At 42.3% G+C, this 27315-nt stretch overlaps 1 protein-coding gene across 2 annotated transcripts; it reads left to right on the forward strand.

Moving 5' to 3' along the window:
• The first annotated feature begins 209 nt into the window (after nucleotides 1-209).
• On the forward strand, nucleotides 210-26990 carry LOC121451588 (syndecan binding protein). 2 transcript variants are annotated; one of them, XM_041657263.1, is made up of 9 exons: nucleotides 210-333; nucleotides 10377-10443; nucleotides 12100-12178; nucleotides 13710-13819; nucleotides 17319-17477; nucleotides 20124-20299; nucleotides 22470-22641; nucleotides 25017-25108; nucleotides 25852-26990. In XM_041657263.1, exons 2-9 carry the CDS (start codon nucleotides 10393-10395, stop codon nucleotides 25904-25906), a joined length of 894 nt encoding a protein of 297 aa, XP_041513197.1. In that variant the 5' UTR covers nucleotides 210-333; nucleotides 10377-10392; the 3' UTR covers nucleotides 25907-26990. The 2 variants fall into 2 exon arrangements, with proteins under 2 accessions (XP_041513197.1, XP_041513196.1); XM_041657262.1 differs by having other exon boundaries at nucleotides 212-333; nucleotides 17316-17477.
• Nucleotides 26991-27315: the final 325 nt, after the last annotated feature.

Raw genomic sequence — 27315 nt, forward strand, 5'->3', positions numbered from 1 at the left:
TCAGTCTGTGTTTTTAGATTAGGACGTGGCTTTCATTTTTGTGCGACACCGAGAGTAGCCGTCGACAGCCAATGAGCTTTCGCTCTGGGAACAAAGGGTAGTAAAAGGCGGCGGGGGCTATCCTGGAAACGCGGCAGGAACCGGGGTCTTGGCTCCGAGCGGAGGAGGTCGCGCAAGCTGCGCCGCGTTGTCATGGGGACGACGCGTGCGCCTGCGCCAGCGCGGCGGAAGGCGGGGGCAGCGATGACGCGCAGGGCGGGCCGGGAGGTTCGCTAGTCGGTGCCGGAGCGAGCGGGAGAGCGAGCCGCCAGAGCAGCGTTGTCCTCGGTGCAGGTGAGCGACCGCGCGGGCCCTGAACCCCGGGCCCCGGCAGGTCCTGGAAGCTGCTCGGGGCACCGCCCGGCCTCCCACCTGCCCTCGGCCGTCCTGGGTCGCGTCCTCGGCGGCGTCAGGACGGCCCGGGCGGGACCGACCGGAGGCGACAACGGTTAGCAGCTGAGCCGCGACTCTCGGAGGGGGCGGGGAGGGACGGGGCTTGGAGCGGGTGTGTACACAGGAACTGTCCCCTGGAGGTCTGGTGACTCAGCTCTCCTTTGAGGATTTCCTTCTAATACTGGGCGGAGGGAGGCTGTGGACGTGGAAAGTTTCCAGTTCCCGAAGTGCAGTTATGGAGCCGTGGAGTGTGTGGGATCCTCTGTTGGGTTCGTCCCGTCTTCAGACACATAGCGGTGTTTTTTTTCCCTTAGGTAAATTACTTAGAAAGTGTAGGGTTTGATTCTTAACATGCACGCATTACACCAAGAACAATGTTTAAAAACGAAAGTTACCTTAAAATAGCTGCTGGCCTGGTAAATGGCCATGCTTCTGAAATGTAAAGGTGATAAACAGATTTGTACGTTCATTTTCTCGTTTTAAGGCTGAGGACAGACTGAAAACGTTTCTTTCAATCCTGTTAACAGCTTAGTTCCTTGAACTTCTATGTTTTACGTGGTACTTAGCATTGCTGACCCAATGGTGCCTGCCAGGAAATAAGGAAGTGGAATGACTAAAGGTTTCGGTAAACAATCGCTCCATTATAACTGAAGTTATTTAACTTTGGAGGCAGGTTTTAGCTGTGTGCTGAAACCATTAAAGAGGATTTAAAACACCTGAACAAGAAGGGACTGATGAACAATTAAATGCACGTTTTAATTAAGCAGTCCCTTAAAATAGGCATGACACCATTTTCCTAGTGTTCTTCCCAGATCTGATGATAATTGCTCATTAACTAGGAAGCATGGCCTTGTTTTTTAACCATTGCGAAGATTTCAACTATATCTCTGTTGTAGCACAGCATTGCTTTCGGGTTTTTCTGCTCTTGGGTCACCAAAGCACAGATTCTAGATCTCAACTATAGATAGGTTCTGTCAATACAGTTGGCTATTTTTTTTTTTTTGTTTCCCTGGTCAAATATCGTATCTTTATTAACTTGAGTGGTTTCAAATGAATGTGAGAGAGTATCCGTTTCTGTTCCTTGCTAAAAGAGAATTTTTTGTTTAGGTTTATAAGCACTAATAGAATAATCATTGGAGTGGATTTTGAAAAGTGCCTACATTACTAGTTCCTTCTTGTCACCTTTCTTATGTGTTTGTCCCGGTTGGCCTCTTCAAAAGATGGACAGTCAATCTGGAATACAGATAAAACTGGGAAGGAAAACTGTAACACCCCCTTAGTGTGATGGGGTGGGAGGGCGATCTAACACTGCAAGACCAAGTTTCTCCTGTGAAAGAAAACCATAACACCCCTTTAGTGAGATGGGGGGGGGGCTAACACTGCAGGACTGAGTCTTTCCTGCCCCATGGAGAATCTTGTTTCTCCTGCTCAATAGAAATATCATCTACAATGTCACAGCATATATGATCAGGGCTTTCACTCTGAGCCTGGAATACATCAGCTGGTCTTACATCATCACCTCTCTCCTCTAGTTCTCCTCTCTGGAACTGTGGCTGAAAGATGAAAACTCTAGATTTTTATTACACTCAGTAACAACGACAACAGCAAACTAGTTTTCCCAAAATATCACTTCCCTCGTTTGAGTGGTGAGTGGGTCAAAGGCCCAAGGAAACAGCACTGTATTGCTCTGGGAGTGTTGAGGGACAGAGAGGAGAGTCTTAGCAATCTAGAACTTACGTCACCACTCACTAATGTTTCCAAATGATGCTGAAAGCAAACAGAAACCCTAAGATGCCTGCAGGAATGGTAGGATTGCTCAGACCAACAGTGCGGTAGTGAAATGGAGCATTACTCTCAGCCCTTCCCAAAGTAACTGACCTTTCTAAAAGGCACCAGGCCTACAGCTAACATTATTGTAGTCCTTTTTGCTGTTGTCTTTATGTTTTGAAGAGATTCTGGTGTTACCCAAATCATTAGAGAAAAGTATTCGCAACAGAGGATATTTTCTAAAGCCTCCCTTGCATTGGGTTCAGGACTTTCATAAGACATAACTGGTATTCCGGTCTCAGCCAGTTCGGGATAGGCCAAACCTGCTTGAGAGGCTGCTTGTTGTAAGCCTTGGTTCCTTGGCTTGGTTCAGCTGCTCTGAAGGCTTCAGTAACTCCGCACGTGGAGAGGACTTTGGGTGCTGATTGACTCGGGGAGCCTTCAGGAGCCGTCACTCCTGGATGGGAGACCTAGAAGCAGAATTCTGTGGCGTAGTCGGCACATGATGGTTTAATAGGAATTGTAAAGGATTAAAACGAGAGCATGCCACTGCCGTAATCTTTTCAGAATTCTCTTTATTCACATTGGTCATTGTGAAATTCCAGTCTAGGGTAGTTTAACAGATCTGCAGGAAGAGCTCAATCCTTTGGACACTTGGAATCAGATCAGAGACTCAGCCCCTGTGACTAGGGGTGGAGGAAAGTGTAAGAAACCCGGGAACGGCTTCTGGCAAACTGTTCTGTATCCTGGAATCTGACTGCCAGATTCAGTCTCTCTTTAGGGGATATGGTACAGGTCGCAAAGGTAGAGTAATAATTGCCCTTGCTGTGGAAATAGTAATTAAATGACTCACTTCTTGCTTGAAAGGGATCAATTTGTTCTTCCTGTTGTGGTATAGAAGATAAATGCCTGATTTCATCCCCCAGTAATGAGTAACACTTAGCTTGAGTGATTTTTTTTTTTTTTTTTTTTTTTTTTTTTGGTTTTGGTTTTTCGAGACAGGGTTTCTCTGTGGTTTTGGAGCCTGTCCTGGAACTAGCTCTTGTAGACCAGGTTGGTCTCGAACTCACAGAGATCCGCCTGCCTCTGCCTCCCGAGTGCTGGGATTAAAGGCGTGCGCCACCACCGCCCGGGTAGCTTGAGTGATTTTGTTGGATTTTTGGGGCACTGTTGCTTATGTAAAACTAAAGTGAGGGGGACGCAAAGCAGCTGGAGCCAGTCGTGATCCTGCAAAAGGAGGTCGTTGAAGGCCCAGTTCTGCCTTAGCAGCCTCTCCTGCCAGGACCCCTTCCTGTTCATGTCAGCTGTGGGAGTTTTATGTGGGGCTGCATGGGGAGGCGCATGGGTGGATGTGCAGGAGGGTGGGATCGCTGAGGGAGGTGGAAGGGTTGCGGTGGCTGTCCTAGGCTGCCTTTTGCACTGTCGACTTGATTCCGGTAAGAAGGGACTTCATTCTGAAGGAGAATTGTGAGAGCAGAAAGTGCCATGCTTGATATCTGTAAACATCTCATTTGGTGTAGCAGGAAAAGGTTGGCTGGCTGTATCATGGAGAAGCAGGGCGAGAATGCAGAGGGGGCCAGCGGGAGGTAGGGTGGCAAATCAAATCCTAGTCAGAGAAGCCAGCCTCATCTTGGAGGGGCCAGAAGGAATATCCTTTGGCTCCAGCTCAAAGTAGATTCAAGTTCAGAGGCCTGAAGGAAAGAGAAGTTTAAGCAAAGGTTGTTCACCAAGAAAAAGCTATTGAGTTAATTGTTAATATGGAGAAAAAGAAAGAAAACACGGCTGGGGCAGTGATTGGCCAAGGGCGAGAGAGCATCCCATCATCGTGCAGGGGCAGTGCTTTCCAGTGAGGGTGGATGGAGACCAGCCAGGCCCTGCATCCTGCCCTGCACCTCAGCCACCCCGCCGGGTGCATCTCTAGTCCTTTGCACACTCTATAATAAACTGCGAAGTTGAGGAGCATTTTCCTGAGGTTTGAATATTTCTGTCAAATTACACAACTTGAGGAGGTTACAGGAACACTTGGTTTATAGCCATCATGCTGAAACAGAACTTGTTAATCCCACCAGGTAAGTAGTAGTGTAAGACCACTACCACAATTATTGGGTCAACTTTGAAGCAAGCTTTATTATAAATACTGGCCAGGACAATGGACACTGGCCATGTCCTTACCTGGGATTCCCAGAGAATGACTATAAATCAGTAGTTAGGTGCCTATAAAGGCAAAGCCCACAAACCCACAGGGCTATGGCATACTTCCACCTTCATCCACTGGGGTGAACATCATTCTGCCTGTGCACTTCCCGCCTATGTTTGAGCGAGCACAGCCTGTGCACTTCCCGCCTATGTGTGAGCGAGCACAGCCTGTGCACTGGGCAACTGATCTTGTTTACAAAAGTGAAAACAAGTGGCTTCTTAACCTTCCATGCACAGAAGCTGCCAGCATTCCAGGAGGTTATCTGTTTTGAGCAAGTGAGGTTCACAAGTTAGAAGCATTTTTGTTTTATAGATCTCTAAATCACAGTAGATTGAACTTATAACTTTAGCCTTCAGAAACTTTCAGAGGTGAGAAGGGACTGAAAGTTTGCTTTAAGAATATGCCTAAAATCCCAAATCTGGGGATAAGAAGTGACTCAAGTCAAGAAACCCTGCACATAGCAAATCAGAAGTGTCAGATGAGCAAGTGAGACTTGTGAGAGCCACAAGAGAAGGACAGCGCATCATGTGCATGGGGCCTGGGGGCTGGCGGCAGACTGCCTGGCCAGGGAGAGTGCTGGAGTGTGCAAAGTGTCGAGAAGCCTTCTGCACAGCCTTGGAAGCAGCAGAACCGCACTTCATAGACAGAGCAGCCATAGTGCCCTGGAGAAAACCGTGAAGAGACTTCCTACCAGGTCTGCCCTTTAACAGGTGCTAAAGGGAGTCCACCAAATCGCCTCTGCTAGAGGATGTTCACCATCTGTGAGCGCACAGGGCCTGGGAGGTGACTCAGCTGGCAGAGGCTTTTGCCTCACAATCCTGACAACCTGAGTTTGATTCCTGTAACCCATGGTGGAAGGAGAGGTACCAATCCTGGAAATCGTTACCTCCTCACACAGGTGGTCAGCTGTTTAAACCCTTATGGTAACCACAGAGAGGGTTGTAAAAGGAAATGGAACACATCAGAAGTGCATAGCTAGACACACACAAATGAGAGAATGGTGAGAAGAAAGGAGAGGCAGATTGCTACAAGATAGCAAAGAGCAAAGTGTGGTCAGGAAGTTACCGGTATGGAAAGACAACTGCTAAACAAGCCAAAAAAAAAAAAAAAATGACCAAGTGGAAAAAGTCAACTGTCTACGCTGTACAGGAGATGTTATAGAGACATGGGCTGGTCCAGGTGCAATGGTAAACAAAATGAACCATTAACTGGATCATTTTTCTCCTCAATGAATAAAAAGTGCACTCACTGATCAACCTCTGCTTAAGCTTCTCTTTCTGCTAGGCCAGTGGTTCTCAGCCTTCCTCATGTGGTGACCCCAACCATAAATTTATTTTCTTGCTACTTCATAACTGTCATTTTGCTACTGTTATGAATTGTGATGAAGATATATGATATGTAGGATGTCTGATGTGTGACCCCATGAAAGGGTCTTTTGAATCCAAAGAGGTTGCAACCCATAGGTTGAGAACCACTGGAACAGGCCTTTTGTCTCTCAGAATGAGCTAGGTATGGCCCTTCTTTCTGATCTCTCCCCTCTAAGTTCAGTAATTTGACAGAAGTACTCAAACCTCAGCAAAACACTGCTTGTCCTTCCCAGTTTGCTATAGATACTATTTCTTTTCTTCCTTTTTTTTTTTTTTTTTTTTTTTTTTTGAGACAGTGTTTCACTGTGTAGCCTTACTGTCAGAGTAGACCAGGTCTGAGTAGACCAGACTGCTCTTAAATTCACAACCTGAGTTCTGGGATTAGATATTTATTTTTATATGGTGGGTTGAGCATGTTTTGTGTGCTGTGGTAAGCATAGGACCAGTGGCTCTCAACCTGTAATTTATGACCCCTTTGGAGGTCAAAAGACTCTTCCACAGGCATCATTACGATTCACAACAGTAGGAAAATTACAGTTATGAAGTAACAATGAAAATAATTTTATGGTTGGGGTCACCAGTCCATGAGGAGCTAGCTAACTGTATTAAAGGGTTGCAACATTAGGAAGGTTGAGAACCACTGGCATAGGACACTCCAGAAACAAAGGCGTGGTAGTGAATGCAGAAGGCACCCATTCAGGAAGCAGTTGATGCACACACTACCTCAGAGTCTTCAAATACATAAAGCAAATAGGGCCAAAGGAGGAACAGATAACAACGTAATGGCTCCGATAGTGAAAAGAACATGCAGATGGAGCATTAGCAAGACAGCAGGGGACTTGGCAATATTGTATTACCAAATGGACCCGAAGGCATCAGCAGGACACTCCATCCATTTCATAGAAGACACTTTCAAGTACGTGTACACATACTCCTGAGAAAGATCCTACGAGGTCATCACGTCTTAACAATTTTAAGAATATATTAAGCATCTTTTTGACAGAGAAAGTAGATATCAAAATACACTCTGAGACACCTTTTAGAATAAAAGAAGAAATTGAAGGGGAAGCTAAAGAATAACCCTGACAAGCAAAAATAAGATACAGTGGCTCCAAACTGAAGCAGAAGTTACGGGCGGTTGTAAACCGTCAGCATTGGTGCTGGGAACTAGTTTTCTGCAGAAGTAGCATTGCTCATAACCACCCAGCTCTCTCCAGCCCCCAGATCTGTCTGTATGCTTATAAATGCCAACTCCACATTTAAAACTCGTGTTAAAGGGTGAAGAGTAGTGACAGTAACCAGAATGCAGTGTGTGAAGTTATTAGAGATCAAAGTTTAATAAAAAAAAAAAGATTCTAAAATTCATGCTAAATTTAAATGGATTTAGGATAACCATAAGATTTTTTTAAATTTTTTTAGAAAAAAAGAATAGTATGGGAAAATTCATACTCAAAACAGTGCAAAGGTACAGTAATTAAAGCTGTTATTGGTAAAAAGTAAACCAGTAGTAAAGAGGCCAGGAAGGATGATATACTTAGCCAATAATTGATTTTGAACTAGACTGCCAAGGCGATTCAATAAGAAAACAATCTATCCTTCTTAAAAGATGGTGCTGGAATCAACTTCTTGATGTCCAGGTAGGAAAGAATTAAATTGCGTCTGTATACAAAAACTATTCAAAATATAACAAAGATCCAAATATAATAGCAAATCTATTAAATTTTTAGATAAAAACAGTTTTAGTGACCACGAGTTAGGGTTTTTTTTTTAATGTTGCATTTAATGTACAAATAGCCAGAAAGAAACACATTAACTTTATCAAAACAAAATACTTATGTGCTACAAAGGGCACTCAAAATCAAAGAGAAGCTAAAGAATAAAAGGAAAGTATTGGAAATCATATCTAATAGGATTGTGTGATATGTCTGAATGTATACACTCCTCCAAAATTCGTTGTTTAAACCTCTGAGCCCCAAGATGAACGTCTTTGGGACTGAGATTTTTGAATTCTCTGCTCTTAGGAGTGGAGCTGCCACCTTTAGAGACGAGACTCGATAGCTGTGTCTGTGCCTTCTCCATGTGAGGACAACGAAGAGAGAGTTGCTGGTGTGGCACAGGACATGATGTTTGGCCTTGTTCTTGAACTTTCCAATGTGCAGAACTTTGAAAAATAAGTTTGTATTTATAAGCCAGCCTGCTCCATTGATTTTGTAACCTGAATGGATTAAGAACCTAATATCTAGACTGTAAGCAGAGCTATTACCATTAAAAAAATAATAATCCAGTAAATAAACAGACAATGGATTTGAATGGGCATTTCCTCTTAGACAGAAGAGGTAGATGTTACAAGGTCTGCAAGTGGCCATGCACATGAAAGGAAGCCAGCATCATTAGTTGTCAGGGAAATGGATTCCAACCACATGAGATGCTGGTTCACTTCTGGAGTGGCTTTCTCAGAACCACAGACTAGCAGTGAGGATATGGAGAAATTAGACTTTTGAGAATATAAAAGTAATGTAATTCTTTTAGAAACCAGTTTGATAGTTTATAAAAAAGTTAAAGGTTAGGTGAGTTACCATATTGATTTAGAAGTTATGTTCTTAGCTATAGATACCGAAAGAATTAAAGGCATATCTTTATGCAAAAACCTCTACACACACACACACACACACACACACACACACAACTTAGCAGTAATGCAAGAGTGCTCGCTTTATTCATTATGGCCCCAAGGTACAGATCTGAATGAGTGAACATAAAGTGGCATATAAAAGATGTAATGTATTCGGTCATAAAAGGATAAAAGCTCTGATAGATGCTATAACATTGATGAACCTTTAAAGTATCATTTGCAGTGAAAGAAGGCAGACAAAAGGCTATGCTTATGCTATGCTAGGCTTAACTTAAAAGCTTAGTGTTATTGTGCCTTAGAGGTTGTTGTGGGTCATAGATATCATAGCTGGATGGGACCGTTGGTTGCCTTCCTCCTTTGGTATCTTCTGGTACCATGAAGGCTAGTCTTTGGGAAGGAGGCTTTCAGGTAAGTTCTAGTTCAGGCGTTTCTAGGCCGTTTCTGGAATGCATGGTATCTCCAGCAATAGGGACAATTTTTCCGTCTTTAGATGGGCAGTGGCAATCGGCTGTATGCTTTGGGAGTCTCTTAGACAGTTGCCTTAGTTAGGATTTCTGTTGTTGTGAAGAGACACCATGACCACATCAGCTCTCAGAAAGGAAAACATTTAATTGGGTTGGCTTACAGTTCAGAGGTTTAGTCTTTTATCATCATGGTCGGACATGGTGGCATGCAGGCAGACATGGTGCTGGAGAGCAACTGAGAGCTGTACATCTTGAGGCGCAGGAAACAGGAGTGAATGCTCTCATTGCTGTAGCTTGAGCACAGGAGACCCCAAAGCCCACACCCATGGTGACACACTTCCTCTAACAAAGCCTCACCTCCTAATGGTGCCACTCAGTGTGGAAGCCATTTTCTCTCAAACCATCACAGCAGCCCTGGCCAGTAACTCAAATGAGGGCTTCTCATGTCTGTTTTTGGGGTTTTTGTTTTGAAAAGTAGCCACTGCTAGGACTAAGCTAGTGCAGCACAGAAGCAGACTGCCTGCCGAGCCTGGTGTTCTGTGCCTGCTGAGGTGCTGTTGTAGACCCTGCCTGCCGAGCCTGGTGTTCTGTGCCTGCTGAGGTGCTGTTGTAGACCCTGCCTGCCGAGCCTGGTGTTCTGTGCCTGCTGAGGTGCTGTTGTAGACCCGTATGAAAAGCGTTCTCTGAGGGTGCTGGTCCCAGCATGACTGAGAGGCTCTTTATGCCTCCCTTACTGAGCACACAGCTTCCTGCCTTCTGCCAGCAGGACAGTATTTAAAAGGTTCAGCTGCAGAGCAGATATAAGGAATAGATTTGGAAGTGGGAGGTTGATGGGCTGGCTTAGTAATTTGCCAAAACCTTTTAACAATTAGGATACATTTTGTTTTATTTGGTTAAGTGGAAAGTCTTGATATTTATCTCAGAATATCTGAACAAAATGTAAACTATGTGTCAGTGTAATATTTCAGAGAATTTTATTTAAAATTGTTGCAAAAAGCAGTTTATGGTATCTTAAAAAACATTGAACAGCATAGAAATGTTAAAAAATAAAAGGTAATAATTTCTTTTTTGTATGTTTCCTCAAGATAAAGCCATTGCTATTAAAAAAACAAACAGATGGCCTGTGTTAGTTTTTCCATCATGTTGACACTGCATACTCTTTGCTCTTGGCTCGTGTTGTTAGAAGGTAATGTGTCTTGTGAAAAGTCATTTCCCGACCTGTTTTGCTGGGAGCACTGTGTCAGCCAAGCAGAAGCCACGTGCCTTTCTGTGATTGTCACAACTTGGGAAGGAGTTTTCCCTGTAAATCTAAAATCCTTGATGAAGTAGTTTGGTCGCTATGGGAACAGAGAGAGTTTGGTAGCGACTGTTGAACGCTAACAACTATGATATACTTTAAATAGCCCGTCGTTTTGGCTTGAACGTCTATGTTGATGGTGTTGCAGTTGTCCATGTCTATGTGCTGGTGCTGGTGCGCTCACTCTGTGCATTTCTGACATTGGATTTGTTTTCTTTAGAAAACACCCTGCAAAGATGTCTCTTTACCCATCTCTTGAAGATTTGAAGGTAGACAAAGTGATTCAGGTATGTGTGCTTTTTTTTTTTTTTTTAATTTTTCTAGACAGGGTTTCTCCGTAGTTTTTGGTTCCTGTCCTGGAACTAGCTCTTGTAGACCAGGCTGGCCTCGAACTCCCAGAGATCCGCCTGCCTCTGCCTCCTCTGCCTCCCGAGTGCTGGGATTAAAGGCGTGCACCACCACCGCCCAGCGTAGGTATGTGTGCTTTTAATTTTAAATTATTTCATGACGTGTCCACTCGTGAAATGAAGCGGGAAGCGTGCACTTGTTGGTCCCCCTGTATCTGCAGAGGTCTGTTGTAGACCGCAATGTTACAAGAAGGCTAGAGATTCTTTTTTATTTCTCTATATCTATTAGCCCTGGCATGAACAGAAGTGTGTGTGTGTGTGTGTGTGCACATGTGTGCATGTCTGTGCCACGGACATGCGAGTGCAAGCTGTTGTGAGACCAGAAGAGGCCTCCGCTGGGGCTGGAGTTACAGGTGGTTGTGAGCTGCCAGGCTCCGGTCCTGGGAACTGAACTTGGGTCTGCTTCAAGAAACTATACTCTTTCCATCTTAACCTCTGAGCCATCTTTCCTGCCAGATAGTAGTTCTTTAAAATTTGTTCTACAATCTTTAGAGTGCTTAATTTTCTCAGCACAGCTTCACTTGCATATTACTCATGTAAGTCGGAGGGTATAATGTAAGCAGTAGTATTGTGTAAAGTTGTCTTGACACCATACTTGGGCGGAAGGAGAATGAACAGAATAATAATAGCAGCTCAGGTGTCCTAGGGACTGACCTAGTGGCACTGGCTGGGGAAATTGCTCTGTGGACAGTTCCTTTTCCAACATCAGTCTAAGAAGGATATTAAGATGTGGCAGCTGAACTGCTAACGAGGGATGCTTCTCAGCTGCAAGTGCATGCTCTGTCGTTGTAAATGTCTGTCATTTCTTTCTGTAGTGTTGAGTTTGCCCACTGCTGTGGTCATTCTCACAAAGTTCTTCTGAACAAGCGCCCTTCTCACAAAGCTGTTATCTGAGCTTTTCTATCTCTACATTAAGGACTAGCCACACAGACTACAAAGAATGATCTTTGTCCATATTCTTCTTAATCTCTGTGTCTAGAACTGAACTTAAGTTAACCACAGTTGGCTTTTAGCAGGGGTTGTTCTCTTAGAAACTGCACAAAACAGGTGATGTTGACAGATGTTCAGTGTTCAGAGCAGAGAGCTAGCGGCGGGGAGATGGCACAGGCCTGGGTAGAGGTCGCATATGGCTTTTCTTTCTGTTCCTTTTAGATTTCAAGACATCCCTAGTCCAGCTTCTTGGACTACTTGTTCCGCTTTGCATCTAGTGTGGGTGACTCATGTTTGTTTGTTTGTTTGTTTTTATCTTGAAACTTCTTGTCATCTGGCCCTTTGCACTGCAGCCGTGACCTGGCGGTTCACATTTGTGAAGTATTTAGTAGCACATGGTTCTAGAACCCTCCTTTTCAGTTCAGACTTTTTTTTTTGTATTTATAGATTTTTTTTGGAAAATAAATGGTTGCTGAAGTATTTAAAATGAAACTTTGAGTAAGACTTCAATTGTTCATTTCTTTTGGGCAGTTCTAGATGTAGCTTGTAAATCATATAAGAAAAATAAGAAAATATTTTTGGTTTTAATAGAATTTTCTTTTCCAGGCTCAGAACGCCTACTCTGCTGGCCCTGCCCCCCAGGCAGTTCTGGTGGATGTCTCCGCCTCTTTCCCTCCAGATGGAAGTAGGTTCACACTTTGGGCTCCTGGTCTTTGGACAGAAACACATATAAAGCCCCTCTTTCCCCCGAAATGAAGAACCTAGGATTTTGACATGCTGTATGAATTTGTGATTAGTGATCTAGTAGCAATAAGGAAGAATAGTTTACCAAAGAACTAACCCGCATTTACTCAAGAGAGTGGTCTTTGAGTATGAAAATGTGTTTTAGGGCATCCTAGAATTTTACCTTAGTTTATCCATAGTCCCTAACATAGTCTGTTCTTTAACGGGAAGCCCTGTTCCCTGGGAGCTACAGCTTTCCTGGCTTCTAGAGCTGCTCGCAGACATTCTGAGCTGCTTTGCTCTCACCTGTGCCAGGAGCGTGGGAAACTTCCAACTGTCCCTCTTTGGGTCTTACGTCAGACTTCCATAAGCCACAAGCTGCCCCCTTCTCCTGATTCAGGGGCCTCAGGACAGCCTCTGAAAAACATCGAGGTACAGAGTAAACGGTGAATTCGAATTTTGTTGTCTTTCATCTTCTGTGTGACCATTCAATATTATTCTTTGGAGTGAATCTACCCTTAAGTCAAAATAGATTATAGGAAAAGATTTTAAAAATAGCACATTTCCAAAAATGTTAAATATTGTTAATGTTTAAAAATTCTGTTTGCCTGATTGCATTGTGATTCTGAAAGTGGTAGGGAACAGTCAATTTACAGACTTTGACTTTCCCCTCTAGGCTGAGAGGAACCATCACATGCCGTAGCTGTTTATGGAGGGAGTTCACCAGTTGTGACAGAAATACTTAGGTTATTCTCAACAGAAGAATTCGTGCCATAATCCCCAGATTTCTAATCCATAGATAATTAACATAATTATATTAAGAAACAGAAAGGGCAAGATGATTTATTTAGAAAAATTATTTATACCTCTCTGCATCCTCTATTTTTGTCTCTGGATTTTATATCTGTACTGTGAACATACACAATGTTTTCTTATTAGAGAAATGCCACAGCCATTAGCGTTGGGTGGTATTGTGTGTGAGTATCCAGCAGGGGTCAGAAGCAGACAGGAGGATTTGCACAGGTCTGCTAATGGCTCGCAGGCCTTATTCTGTATCTACGTACTTATTTCAACTTTAAAGTCCTGCTCTCTAGCCCTGGCTGGTCCCAGACTTGGGTCAGCCCTGCTTCTGCCACACGGGTGGAGCTCTGGCTTGTAGCCACGCACCCCACAGCCAGCTCTAGACCTTGGTAAATGAGGGACTTGGACACCTGTAGGCGTGGTCTGAGGGCGTCCTGAAACCAGTGCCCCATGGCCACAGAGGGTGACTGCACAGGAAAGCTCAGGCTGTCTCAGGACTTTCATGTGAAAAATTTATGGATTCTTTTCATTCAAATTATGGCAGAGATGGGAAGATGTCATTCCATTTTATGGATCCTTTAAATGTGTCTAAATCTTTGTACCTTAAATATGTTTTTTTTTAAATAAAACACAGTCCACAGTTATTATTTTGAATATTCTGCCAATGCCTTTTCTTCATTTGTTTATATTAGATCTCTACCCTAAACTGTATCCAGAGCTTTCTCAGTACATGGGACTGACTTTAAATGAAGAAGAAATATGTACAAATATGCCTATGGTTTCTGGAGTGCCAACCCAAGGGGTATGTATGTAGAGTATAATTCTGAATTATATAAAATGCTCTTTATGTGTACATGTACGCTCTCATTCACAGCAAACTTATTTATAAATTTAGAGCTGACTTCTCAGATTTTAGCTTTTCTCTCTCTTTTTTTCCTTTTTTTCCCCCTCGGGTTTTGAGATATGGTTTCTCTGTGTATCCTCGGCTATCCTGGAACTCACTCCGTAGAGCAAACTGGCCTTGCAGAGATCCCCCTGCCTCTGCCTCTGCCTCCCAAATGATGAGATTAAAGGCATGTACCACCATGCCCAGCCTGATTTTAGATTTCTTTTATAGATGTATTTCTGAACATTGTTGTCCACTGTTGAATTTTTGGGTCCTTGTCTCTTTTTTGCCTTTTGCATTTTGTCCTTTCCTAAGACATTGTAATTGGGCCTCTGCCATGTTTCCGTTAGTTTATCCTTTCTAGCTGTGGGACTGCACTGAATTTTGTACTTCTGACGTCGACTGTCCCGTTAATCTTCATGTCTCAGTTCCTTTCCAAACAGCATTGCATTGCTGCTGGATTAGTCATCAGAAGTATATATTTACTGTGTTACTTTGCTCACAGTTTTAATATTTTTCTTAAAATTAGAAAGTAAGCTTTTTGTAATTAGACTGAGGTGCTAGGCTTTCATATAACATAGAGCACTTGATGTGATTGTAGTTAACATACTTCATGGCTGAACCCACTTTTGTCCTCCGCCATAATGTCATTGTTAGTACAGTACCTGACATTTATTTGTTGAAATTTCAATATTTTTTGAAAACCTACTTGTATTAGTCAGGTTTCAGCTGAAAACATAGTATTTGAACTGTGGTAATTTAAGGAATTAGGTAACTAGATTTCCAGAGGAAAAAGTAGCACCCAGGTGGAACTGCAGAAAGCCAGCTGCCATCCTGGGGTGGAGTGGACGAGATGCTGGAACCTAGAAAAGCTTAGGCTGGCCTTGGGAAGTGTTTCTGGCAGCTGCAGCCCCTGAGGGAGTGGGCACGTTGGCAAGAGATGGCTCAGTGGCTGCAGGATTTGCGAAGGAGCTCCAGAGCATGTGAGGACTTCTGGCACATACTCAGAGATACACGTGTAGACGCATTATGTAAAAGTGAATCTTAGAAACGGGTATGGAGAAACATAAAGGTTAATTGCTATATTTATAGAAGATTTATCTTCTAACAGAAATAAAGCCAATTATAGCTATTATTTTAGTGACTGGCTCCAAGGCTCCAGTTAGTGTATCTGACCTTCACTGTCAGGTCTGCATTCTTTGTTCCTTTAATTTGATCCAGTGTCCCTGCCCTTTGGTCCATTTCTTGCCGCTAAGGTAATCTTACTTCCTTTAGAAGTGGCTGCGTTTATACGACGCTTTAGTGTGCTCTTTTCTTTCTCTATCATTTTGCTTTGTTTAATTTGTTCTGAAGCTTTCTGTTAACTCTTCACATAGTGACTTTCATTTCACATACCATATAGTTCTTTTTGTGTTCCATCTAGTTCTCTCCCCCAGCTTTATTAAAATTACATACATTGAAGGTGTACAACATATATGTATCAATTTGTGTACATTGTAAAATGTTCCCACAGTCAAGCCAATGACTGTACTGTCTGTCCCCTCCTAGATGTGTGTAACACCTTAGTGTGTAGCTGTAACACTAGCAAATTTCAGTTACACAGATTAACACATGGCTACTGTGCCCTTCATTAGAGCCTGAGACTTATTTTTATCTTTGTTTATACTTTGTCCATCTCCCCATTTCACCTCTGCCCACTGCTTACCCTTCAAGTGCCTTCTGGTCTCTGCTTCTGACATTCTGTATTTCTTGTTTTCATAGCAGGACCAGACTGTACTATCATTGTATCTCTGACATATTTCTTTCAGGGTCATCCATACTTTTCCAGCTGCCTGTGTGTTCATGGCTCGAGTCATAAGCCATTGTGTATTTACGGACAGACAGCATTTTCTGTATTCATGTATCTGTTGACAGAGACTTGTTTCTGAGCTTTGGTCACTGAACAGTGCTGCAGTGGACATGGGATGCAGGCATCGTTGGGATAGACTGATTTTGTTTCCCTTTCGATATTTGTCCAGAAGGGGCTTGTTTGACCTATGGCAAATTTGCTTTCATTTTATGAGGATCCTCCATATGGGTTTTCATAATGGTTATAGTAGTATATTATATAATGACATATAATAGTATATTCAGTGTATGACAATGCACAAAGTTTACCAACACTTCTGTTTTTGGTAGATACACTGATATGTGAAGAGACAGTGTCATTTTCTGGCTTTGATTTGCATCTTCTAATGATCAGTGATCCCTTTCCCATACCCATGAGCCATTTGTCCTCTTTGGGAAAAATGTCTTATATAGGCAGGTTGCCCATTTCTAAGTTGAGTTACTTGCTCTTTTGCTGTTGGGTTTTGAGTTCTTTGTACATCTGTATGCTTGCTCCGTAGTACATTACTTGCAGATAGCGTCTCCATTTCCATGGCTTGCTCACGGTTCCGTGAATGCCTCTTTAGCTGTGCACTTTTTTGTTTTGAGGCAGGGTCTCTCTATGTAGACCATGCTGGTCTTGAACCTACGGAGATCCACCCACCTCTGTTGACACCATGCCTGCCCAAGCTGTGAAGAACCTTTTTAAATTTGATATAGTTCTAGTTAACCTATTTTTGCTTATACTTCTGGTTTGAAAATTTAAAAAAAATACATTGTGAAGATAAGTATCAAAGAGATTTGTGTTTTCTCCTAGCCTTATGTTTTCAGCACACCCTATCACGGTTTTTGAATCCATTTGGAGCTGGTTTGTATGTTTGGTAGGTCAGCCCCAGTTCCATTGCACCGCTCTTGATGCTTCAGTTTGCCCAATCCCGTTGTAGACACATGGCAACTTTGTTAAGAGTAGCTTAATAGAAAGTTCTCATGTCATCCATTCCATTCCTGACTTAAGTCCTTGTTCTTACTAAGCTTATTTTAATTTGATAATTTTATGATTGTACCACAGAAATTCTCTGGAAAATGCTTGTTGCCAAAATCTTGTGTGATCTCTTAGTTGTAGGAAAGTATGTTGGAAATGAAGGTAAACAAGCATATGTTGGTGAGGAATATCTTCTGAGAAATGATCCTGTATGCTTTCAGTGCTGTGCCAACTTAGTATGTACTTAGAGTCTGCGGTCGTATGACCTCACTGGACAATGCAGCCTTTAGAGACCGCTGCTACTTATGTGTTCTCTGGTTGAGGCGGTCGGCAGCAGATGGCATTCGTGTGCAGAGTGCCAGCTGAGCTAAAGTAACAAGCTGGAGCAAAGCCAGCGTCTTATCAGTCAAGAATAATGGAGTCAATTACTAGAGGAAAGAAGAAATGAAAACCCACCGTGTCGTTATTGTAGAGAACCGACTTTCCCTGAGGGAACTTGTTTGTGGAGTCGTGTTTGTCAACACTAGGGTTTCTAAATACTGACAAATTGGGTATTTTTTCCAGCAGTTGGTAGCAAGACCATCCAGCGTGAACTATATGGTAGCACCTGTGACAGGTAACGATGCTGGAATTCGGAGAGCAGAAATAAAACAAGGGATTCGTGAAGTCATTTTGTGCAAGGATCAAGATGGAAAAATTGGGCTCAGACTTAAGTCAATAGATAATGTAAGTATATATATTCCTTAATTTATTGAAATAGGCCATGAAATACTAACATTAAACAATTAGAGAAGAAAATAGTTTGGCTAGCTGTAATAACACATATGCAGAGAAGAATATTGTGAATCTACTGACTTAATTTTCCATTTGGAGATGGCCTGTTGTGAAGAAGCCGTGTTGGAGCTTGTAAACAGGTCAGTGCATTTACATAAGCCATATGACAGAGTTTGCGTGATAGAATTCTGGGCTTGACATAGGACAGCATAGTAAAAGTAAGGAAAAATTGACGAGTGAGGATTGGGTGTGCGTTTTTAAACCAGTGTTTTAGGGCTTACTATAGCTGTGAAGAGACACCTTTACAAAGGGAACGTTTAACATTTAAACCAGTGTTTTAGGGCTTACTATAGCTGTGAAGAGACACCTTTACATAGGGAACATTTAACATTTAAACCAGTGTCTTCGGGTTTACTATAGCTGTGAAGAGACACCTTTACATAGGGAACATTTAACATTTAAACCAGTGTCTTCGGGTTTACTATAGCTGTGAAGAGACACCCTTACAAAGGGAACATTTGATTCAGTCCATCCTGGCAGGAAGTATGGTGGCAGCAGGCAGGCATGGTGCTGGGGAAATAGCCAGATGTCCTAGTCTTGGAGGCAGCAGGAAGTCAACTGTTACACTGAGTGAAGCTTGAAGAAAAGACCTCAAAGCCCGCCCCACAGTGGCACATTTCCAACAGGAGGTGTGGCCCAGGTTAAAGTGTGCCCTCCAGCCTCAAGGTCTGGATTAAAGTGTGTGTCAGCCATCCTCCTCCAACAAGGATCCACCTCCCAATAGTGGCATAAACCCTAAGGGTTTATGGGGCCAAATACATTCATACTACCACACTAAGTGATAATTAATTTGTGGGATAGTTTTGCAAATTTGTTATTTCTGTGTATAAAATTTGAACCTGATAGGCCATTTGTGAACAAGTTCTTTGTAATTCAGGCAGTGACTCCCCATTGTCACAGTACAGACATGAAGCCAGGTTTTTCAGCTGTCTTAAAATGTTATGGACGTGGTGGTCCCAGAAACCTCAGTTTATGATTTTTTCTTTTTTATAGCCATTATCTTACTGGATTCTGTTGCAGTCTTACTGCGCCTTAGTTCAGTGAGTCCAACTTTGCAGACAAAACACGTGCGGCATGCCCACTAGCTGACTGAGGCCAGTGGTGGCAGGAAATGACAGCGCCCGCCACCTCTGCACTTGAGGGGCTGGGGGCGTGATTGTGTGCAGCCCTCGGCACATGTTCAGGACATGTCACTGTGCTGTTGTAAAGCCCTGGCCTCACCGAGGTCCTTCCTTCTCCGTGTGGGCAGTCCACTGCAGCAGAGATGCTCAGGGCCTCTGGTACCATCCTCGTCTGCTCAGCAGGTGCCTGTTCATTCCACCTCATGGAAGGATCGTGTCTGCCCACCTTAGATTGTAGGGAAGATCTGACCCTGCAGATGTGTCCGCACATCCCTAGCCCTGCTCCTTTATGTTTGTATTTGATTCAACATCTGATTGAATTTACATAAGTATGATATGAATATGAGACTTAGTTGTTAGAGGTACTTTTCTGAATTTATTCATAAGCATCCATGTTATAGTAAACATGTTATCATTTTAGCCTTATTGATACTAAGAGATAGTAGAATGGTCTTTGAGCTAAAAACATGTAATTATTACCCCAAACTATCATTCATTTTTAAAATTTATTTAATTTTATGTTTTGAGTGTTGGTTGTACGTATGTATGTACACCACATGTATGCCTGGTACTGAAGTTAGTGACACCAGCTCCCTAGGAACCGGAGCCACACATGGTTGTGAGCCACCATATTGGTGCTAGGAAATGAACTTGAGTTCTCTCTAGCAAGTGCTTTTAACTGCTGAGCCATCTGCCCAGGCCTGACTTTTTCTTTCTTTTTTTTCAATTTATTTATTTATTATGTATACAATATTCTGTCTGTGTGTATGTCTGAAGGCCAGAAGAGGGCGCCGGACCTCATTACAGATGGTTGTGAGCCACCATGTGGTTGCCGGGAATTGAACTCAGGACCTTTGGAAGGGCAGGCAATGCTCTTAACCACTGAGCCATCTCTCCAGCCCATAATATATTTATTTATTTATTTATTTATTTATTTATTTATTTATTTATTATGTATACAATATTCTGTCTGTGTGTATGTCTGCAGGCCAGAAGAGGGCACCAGACCTCTTTATAGATGGTTGTGAGCCACTATGTGGTTGCTGGGAATTGAACTCATGACCTTTGGAAGAGCAGGCAATGCTCTTAACCACTGAGCCATCTCTCCAGCCCCCGACTTCCCGACTTTTTCTTTAAGCAGTAAAATAACTCACCAGACATGCAGTGCTTGGTGTGACCAGTTCCTGTATGTAGAGGTTTGCACCGGGTAAAGTCTAGGGAGGGTGATGTGGCCGTGGTTGCTCAGATAGGACTGAGATCTATTTTTTGTTTTGTTTTTCAGATGTTATTGCTTTAATGAAGTTTTGTTTCTTTTTAAGGAATGACCTGGCACACCACACAATACTAGGAAGATTTCTGATCAGCTACCTTTTCAGCCAGAGCAGTGGTAAAGGATATTTATTTTCTTTTTATCTAGGGTATATTTGTTCAGCTAGTCCAGGCTAATTCTCCAGCCTCCTTGGTTGGACTGAGATTTGGGGACCAGGTACTGCAGATCAACGGCGACAACTGTGCAGGATGGAGCTCTGATAAGGCTCACAAGGTGCTCAAGCAGGCATTTGGAGAGAAGATCACCATGACCATTCGTGACAGGTGAGCTTTCACCAACAGTGAAAGTGCAGATTCAAAGCCTGCACTTTTTAGGGTTCTGTAAGTAGAGTTTTCTACTTCTGTTTTTTTTTTTCCCCCTTTTTCTTTTTTTTTAAAGAAAATGTTGATTCGTTACAGTCTTGCAGTTGTGGGCTGCATACATAGTTAGATTCTAGATTTTGCATAGATCCTTTACCACACCTTACCAGTCGGTCTGTCTTTAGGAAGGATGTGGGCTAGAGAAGTGCGGACATAGTAAAGCAGCTGCAGGCTCCCTCTGCAGCCCACTGTTTAACATCCCATGCCAGGGCCCTTTGTTGTGAGGACTGAAATGGTCACAGAATTCCCAAGAACTCAATTTTTAAACCAAATCTGGTCTCTGGCATGTTTGTGTAATTAAGTAAGAGAGGATGATAGTCTATTTTTATCTTAAAATAAATATGACATTCGTCTAAAAAAAGTTTTACTGAATTCCTAAATATATGAGAAATTGAAAATGGACGTTTGTAATTTTTTTTAATATCTAAGCAGAATTTCATAGAGTTGGACCAGGGCTAGCAGGGTCTCTGGTTAAGTTCACAATGTTCTTCCGGAGGAAGGACCCCAGCTGGGAAGAGCCCAGTTGCCTGTAACTCCAGGGGCTCCAACACCTGCTTTCTTCATAGGCACCTGCACTCATGCACAGAGCCACCTGCGTCATTTTTAAAAATGTTAACGTTGTAAATAAAAAAAAAAATCACATGTTGAAATTAGCCAGACCCAAAGTCTCAGTGAATCTCTACACAGAGTAGCTGCTTGGAACAGAAACTATGGACCTTCTCACTTGATTTTAGATTTTTCACTGTGGAATATACTTTGAGACCCAGCACCATAAACAAATCCGTGAGAATAAGAACTAGGAAAAAAAAAAACAAAAACCAACCAGTTATTTCTATTTGTGTTTAACTCAGGTTCACTGCCTGAATTCAGTCCTTCCTCGTGCCCTCATATTTACTCTTCTTGTTCTTTTTTACATGTGTGTTATGTACCTTTGCATATGTGTGTATATGTTTATATACACATAATGTTATATATTACAATATATAAACACACACATGTATATTATTGGCTAGGTTCTGCTTATAAAGAATGTATTTCCTAAGATTTTGTTACTTTGAATAATAGTAAACATTCTAAGGCCATTTTTCTTACAAATTTTATGAATATATTTTACACATATGCACACACACACAGTTTTTGCCCGTTCACCTTTTGATGGACATCTAGGTTAGTTCTGGTTGGTTGCTATAGTGAACAAGTAGCACTAAGTATAGATATCTGCAGTAAGGTATGGAGTCTCTGGGTGCCTGCCCAGGAGTGAAGTAGTGGGATCACGTGGTAGTTCTATTTTTAATTTCTTGAGAAACTTCCATACTTCCACAGTTGCTGTATTAGCTTGCGTCCCTCCCCCCATTTTTTGATAATAGCCATTGTGACGAATTAACTAATATTCCAAAGTAGTTCTAATTTGCATTTCCTTGGTGGCTAGTAATATTGAACTTTTTTTTTTCAAGACAGGGTTTCTCTGTGTAGCCCTGGCTGGGACTCACTCTGTAGACCAGGCTGGCCTCAAATTCACCTGTCTCTGCCTCTCAAGTGCTGGCTGAGACTAAAGGTGTGCACCATCACTGCCTGGCTGAACTTTTTAAAATAGCTACTAGACATTCTACATTTTTTTAAAAAAATGTTTATTGAGTTCAGTTGTCCATTTGTTGATTGGTGGGTTTATTTCCTTGGTATTTATGTCTGCAGCTCTTTGTCAGTTCTGGAGGTCAGCCTCTTGTCAGAGGTGTGGCTGGTAGGCGTCCATGCTGTGGACAGTCAGCTCCATCTGTTGGTACTGGGTGGGTAGTTCTTTTGCTAATGGTGTTCTAGTAGAGTTGTTGACTCCAGTATCTTGAAGAGCATCCCCTGTATTTTCTAGAAGTTGGAACGTTTTAGATTTTTACAGTAAGAGTAAGGTTTAGCAAGTCAGTCAAGTGATGAGACTGAAAAAGGCTACTGAGGTGTCCCAGGTCATAATTATTAGAAACAGCATTTAATATAACAAAATATCCATGTGGCAGGTTGTGGTGTGCCATGTCTATTGAAATGTGAAATAAGTTTCAGTCTAGCCCAATCCTTACGCTTACAGGCCCTTTGAGCGGACAATCACTATGCATAAGGACAGCAGCGGGCATGTTGGCTTTATCTTTAAAAGTGGAAAGATCACATCCATAGTGAAAGACAGTTCTGCTGCCAGAAATGGCCTCCTCACTGATCATCACATCTGTGAGATCAACGGGCAGAACGTCATTGGCTTGAAGGTAAGGAACGCACTGGACCCTGGTTTAAAAACAAAACATCATTTAGGTGGCATGACTTTTGTGATGACCCTCAAACATTGAAACTTGGTCAGAGTTAAGTGTAGGAGCTGGGGCTCTGGCTAGCTGTGGTCTTGGACCATCACAGAAATAATTCTGAGATGTTACCTGAAATTTTCTTTCCCATACCAAGGTAGCTAAACTGTGACTTTGTATTCCCATGTGGAGACATGGGCAGGGACATTTTTAGACATTCTGAATGGATGAATGTCCAACTTTTCCACTCTAGAAATACAGAAAAGGAATAAGTCTTGGTATATATTAATTCTTTGTTTTTATAGGTTTCTTTCTTAGTTGGGTTTTTATTGCTGTGAAGAGACACCATGACCATGGTAACACTTACAAATTGGGGGTGGGTCTCTTAACAGTTTCAGAGGTCCGGTCCATTGTGATCATGAAGGTGACATACAGGCAGACGTGGAGCTGGCTACATCTTGACAAAAAGGCGTCAGGAAGTTGACTCACACACTGGGTGATATCCTGAGCATATGAAAGTTCAGAGACTACCCCCACAGTGACACACTTCCTCCAGCTAGATCACACACCACCTAACAGTCCCCACTCCCTTCGGGGGCTATTTTCTTCCAAACCAACACATTCTATTCCCTGACCCCCAAAAGCTTTTATGCAGTCTCTTAACTATAATCCCCTATACAATCAAAAAGCAGATCACATACGTCCAACATATGCACAGGATATACGTCACCATTCCAGAATGTAGGGAAAGGAGCATAGTGAAGAAATACTCAAAACAAAGCAAGACTGAAAACCAGCTGGGCAAACTCCATGTCTGATGTCAAAAGACTCTCATCTCCATTAACCCCATTCAGCTTTGTTGACTGCAACACACTTCTTTCTCTTGGTCTGTTTCCATTCCCTGTTAGCAGCTCTCCTCAGCAGGTGTCCCATGACTGGTATCTGTAACAGGTTCCATCTTCACACAATGGTATCTCTGGGCCTCCATACAGGGACAACCCTGACATGTGCCTGGCCTCAGCGGCTTTATTCCAAAACTCCTTTATTTTATCCTTAGCTCTAAAGCCAGAATCTTGTTCTGAACTGCCAAGTTCTGCTGCTTACTGGGGCTGGGACATGCCCTGTTCCCCTTTCAGTTACATTTTCACCAGCTTTCTGAAACTGTAGATCCGCCTGCTTCTGCTTCTCAAGTGCTGGGATTAAGGTGTGCCCCACCATACCTGACTCTAAGCTTTTCTTCAGTTCCTTTTCACAAGTTGGAGACTTAGCTGGGTGGGATCTTACCCCGAGGTCACTACTGTCTTTATTCCATTTAATTCACTTATCTCCTTTAACAGAGGATTTAGCTCCATTCCACTTCCTGGTACCCTTTTTCTCCTCAAAATTTACATTTTGTAATTTATCCTGCTCAGCTTGCACTTTTTCATTATAAACCTTCATTAGACTTACCACTAAAAAACCACACAACAATGTCTATACTAGGCTGTTTTGAAATTTCTTCTGTCATGGGAATTAATCCAAAACTTCACTTTAGTCTCAGGCAGACTCTTCAGAGAAGGATGAAAGGTAGCCACTGTCTTCACCAAAATATCACAAGAGCGATTTCAAGGCAACAGACTAAAATTCTACACTGAAACCTTTTGAGCCAGCTCCCAACATTTCAAATCTTCAGCACCACTGTCTTCCATGCGCCTACCAGTCTGCCTCATTAAGCAGGGCTTAAAGCATTCCACTGCTTCCCAAAGCACCATGGTCCAAATTCCTCCAGACATACACAGCTATACCTCGGTCCCTGGGACCAGCTTCTGTCTTAGTTTGGGTTTCTAATTTGCTGTAAAGAGACATAGTTCAGTCCTTTATAGTCACGAAGGGAGCATGGCAGCATGCAGGCAGACGTGAAGCTGGCTCTATCTTGACCAGAAGGCAGCAGGAAGTTGACTCTGTTTTGATCTACAAAGTTTTTGTGGGCTTTTTTGTTTTTTTGGAGACAGGGACTCTCTACATAGCCCTGGCTATCCTGCCTCTGCAGTGCTGGCTCAGAGGCATGTGAAAGCATGCTCGGCTTATAAATTCTTGAATTAAGACTATCTTAAGATCTTAAGGTTTTAAGTAAGACCTTAATTCATAAATTCTAGAATATGGTTGACTGTATATGGGGCGAGCTCTCCATTCTTGAGTATGGAAAGGATTTTGTTCAGTACCCTCAACTTTAAAAAACATGGGTGTAAGATTAAATTTAAAATTCAGACTACAGAGATATTAGCAAGACATCAACAAATATAGTATGGTTTTTACCTAACAATTACAGTTTTACTTCATTAAATTCTGTTATGTTTCATTAGGACTCTCAGATTGCAGACATACTCTCAACATCTGGGACTGTAGTTACCATTACAATCATGCCTGCTTTTATCTTTGAACATATTATTAAACGGTAAGTGGACAGCTCTATTTTACACTTGTGGTCACCTGACATAAATGTAAATGCTATAGTCAGTCTGCAGTTCTGCTATAGTCATATATAGTTACATATATTATAGTCATATAGTCATGACAGGGATTTCTTGGCTGTGAGATAATTCTTTCCCGTGTCTCTCAGGAGGCAGAGAGGTGCATGGTGCTTGCTCTCTGTCCTCTGGGACTAAGTATATACAGTCCATGAGAGTTAATAAGGGCAAGCAAGGGTGATCTGTCCAGAGCTTTCCGACTCTCTGTATAGTTACCACGATGTCTTGGAAACCTTTCATTCAAAGTCCTTATATAGCATGTGAAAGAGAGATTTGGAAGATATATAAGCATAACCATTGTAATGAAATCTTGATCTATTCGGGAAGAATGCAGCTAGCTACTCTTGAAATAGACTTGTCTTTTTAACTATTGGTAGGTCCCTTCTCCCCCTTTTCTTCTGACTCATCATAGCCTTTTTTGCTATTTTATTTTAATTAAACTGCCAGTCTTAACATAAAGGACTCGCACCTTCTTTAGCATGTCTACCCTGGTGCGGACAGTCTCCGACAACTCAGTTATCAGTTCCTTAGCTCTGAGCTCATTTAAGGACCTTTTCCTTCTCCCCCAGACTCATTGATAGCAACAGTGCTAAACTGGAATTGGGGTTGTCTTGGATTAACATGGCATTCTTGACATAAGTCATGTGTTACATGATTGGCTCTCTTGTAGGATGGCACCAAGCATTATGAAAAGCCTGATGGATCACACCATTCCCGAAGTTTAATAACCCTGTACAACACATCACAGCTGAATGTTTCTAGTTTTCTTCTTCGGCAACTTCTAGATTTTGCATATGAAGCTTTCCCGAAGCCAGGGAGAATATGCTGCATGGGGACCTACCTGTCTATCTTCCATCATGGCTGGGAACCTCACGCTATCTGACGTCTTCTTCAGAGTTAAGATAGGTGTAGCCTTATCCTGGTTTTACAGATGTGAAACTTCCTGAATTTCCTAGAATTGTTTCTTTACTGGAAACCTGATGTTTTTATAAGCCATTGTGGTTGGGATGACTGGTGTAGACTTAGCTGTGGGAACTGGTCACCTTTGTCCTAGATAAAGCACAGTGCTAGTCATGTGCTTCAGTTCTGTGGCGCACTTGGACTTTAGGACATCAGCATATAGTACATTGAGGATGACTGCCTTTGATCGTTACTTTTTTTCTCTGTATGAGTGTGTAAAATTCCAGTTAATCAACACTGGTTTCATTCCACAAAAGCATTATACAGTGTGTGTAGTTTGCAAAAGACTTTATGATTGTCACTAAATTTTAACTACCTTCACTTAATGCGCTTCAACTGCCGCCTTAACTACAGTAAGCATTTAGAATAAAAGCCAAAATAGAATTCTTGCTGCCTTCTGAGACCTGAGATGTTAGCTCTCTATTAAACTGGTATCCGCCAGCCCCTAGCAGCTTAAGGCAAAGCAGAGCTGCCTAGTTGTGGAAGAGTTTTCTAGTCGCTGCATAAAGGAAACGCCTACAAGTTGCTGTATTGCTTTCTGAAAAACAGATCGCTATATATTTCATGTAAAAGTAGTTATATAAACAGAACAAATTCTGGAGTCTCCTTTTCACTTGTGGATTAAGTGGGCAATACTTAGTTTGGTGTTTGAATCCTAACATTATGTAACTTAGCTACTTTGGGTAGTCTTAGACTGCTTCCCTAGCCATTTTAATTTGTTGTATCTTCTGACTCCGTCCTCTAAACAGAAATGGCAATGACACTTTATCTTGATTTTTTTCTTTTTGTTTTTTGCCTATCCTAGTATTTTATCTGATTATTATCCTATTAAATGTATAAAAATGGTAAGTCTTAGTCTGTGTTATTTCTTCAGTCCTCTCACATCCAGTCTCTGAGAGCAGTCCTAGAGCTAAGTCTATGTCTGGAAATACACTTGCTCGAGACCCCTAGATGGCCAGGCTTGTGGCCCCCGTTCACCCTGTACCCTAGTTGTGGGTGATGAGGGAACCTGGTGAGGCTTCTGCATCGCCAGTGAAACCAGAGACCACCAACATGTATTCAGTGATGCTTAAAACTGACTTTAAGTCTCTAGACTATAACAGTACTCTCAACAGTTTAGAAAATTTGTGATCATATGTTCGCTGTTCAGAGATGAAATAAAAAGAAAATCATT

This window comes from Microtus oregoni, unplaced genomic scaffold, assembly GCF_018167655.1.
Source record: "Microtus oregoni isolate MIOR12 unplaced genomic scaffold, Mior012 000008F_ref0000371, whole genome shotgun sequence".
NCBI classification, from domain to species: Eukaryota; Metazoa; Chordata; class Mammalia; order Rodentia; family Cricetidae; genus Microtus; species Microtus oregoni.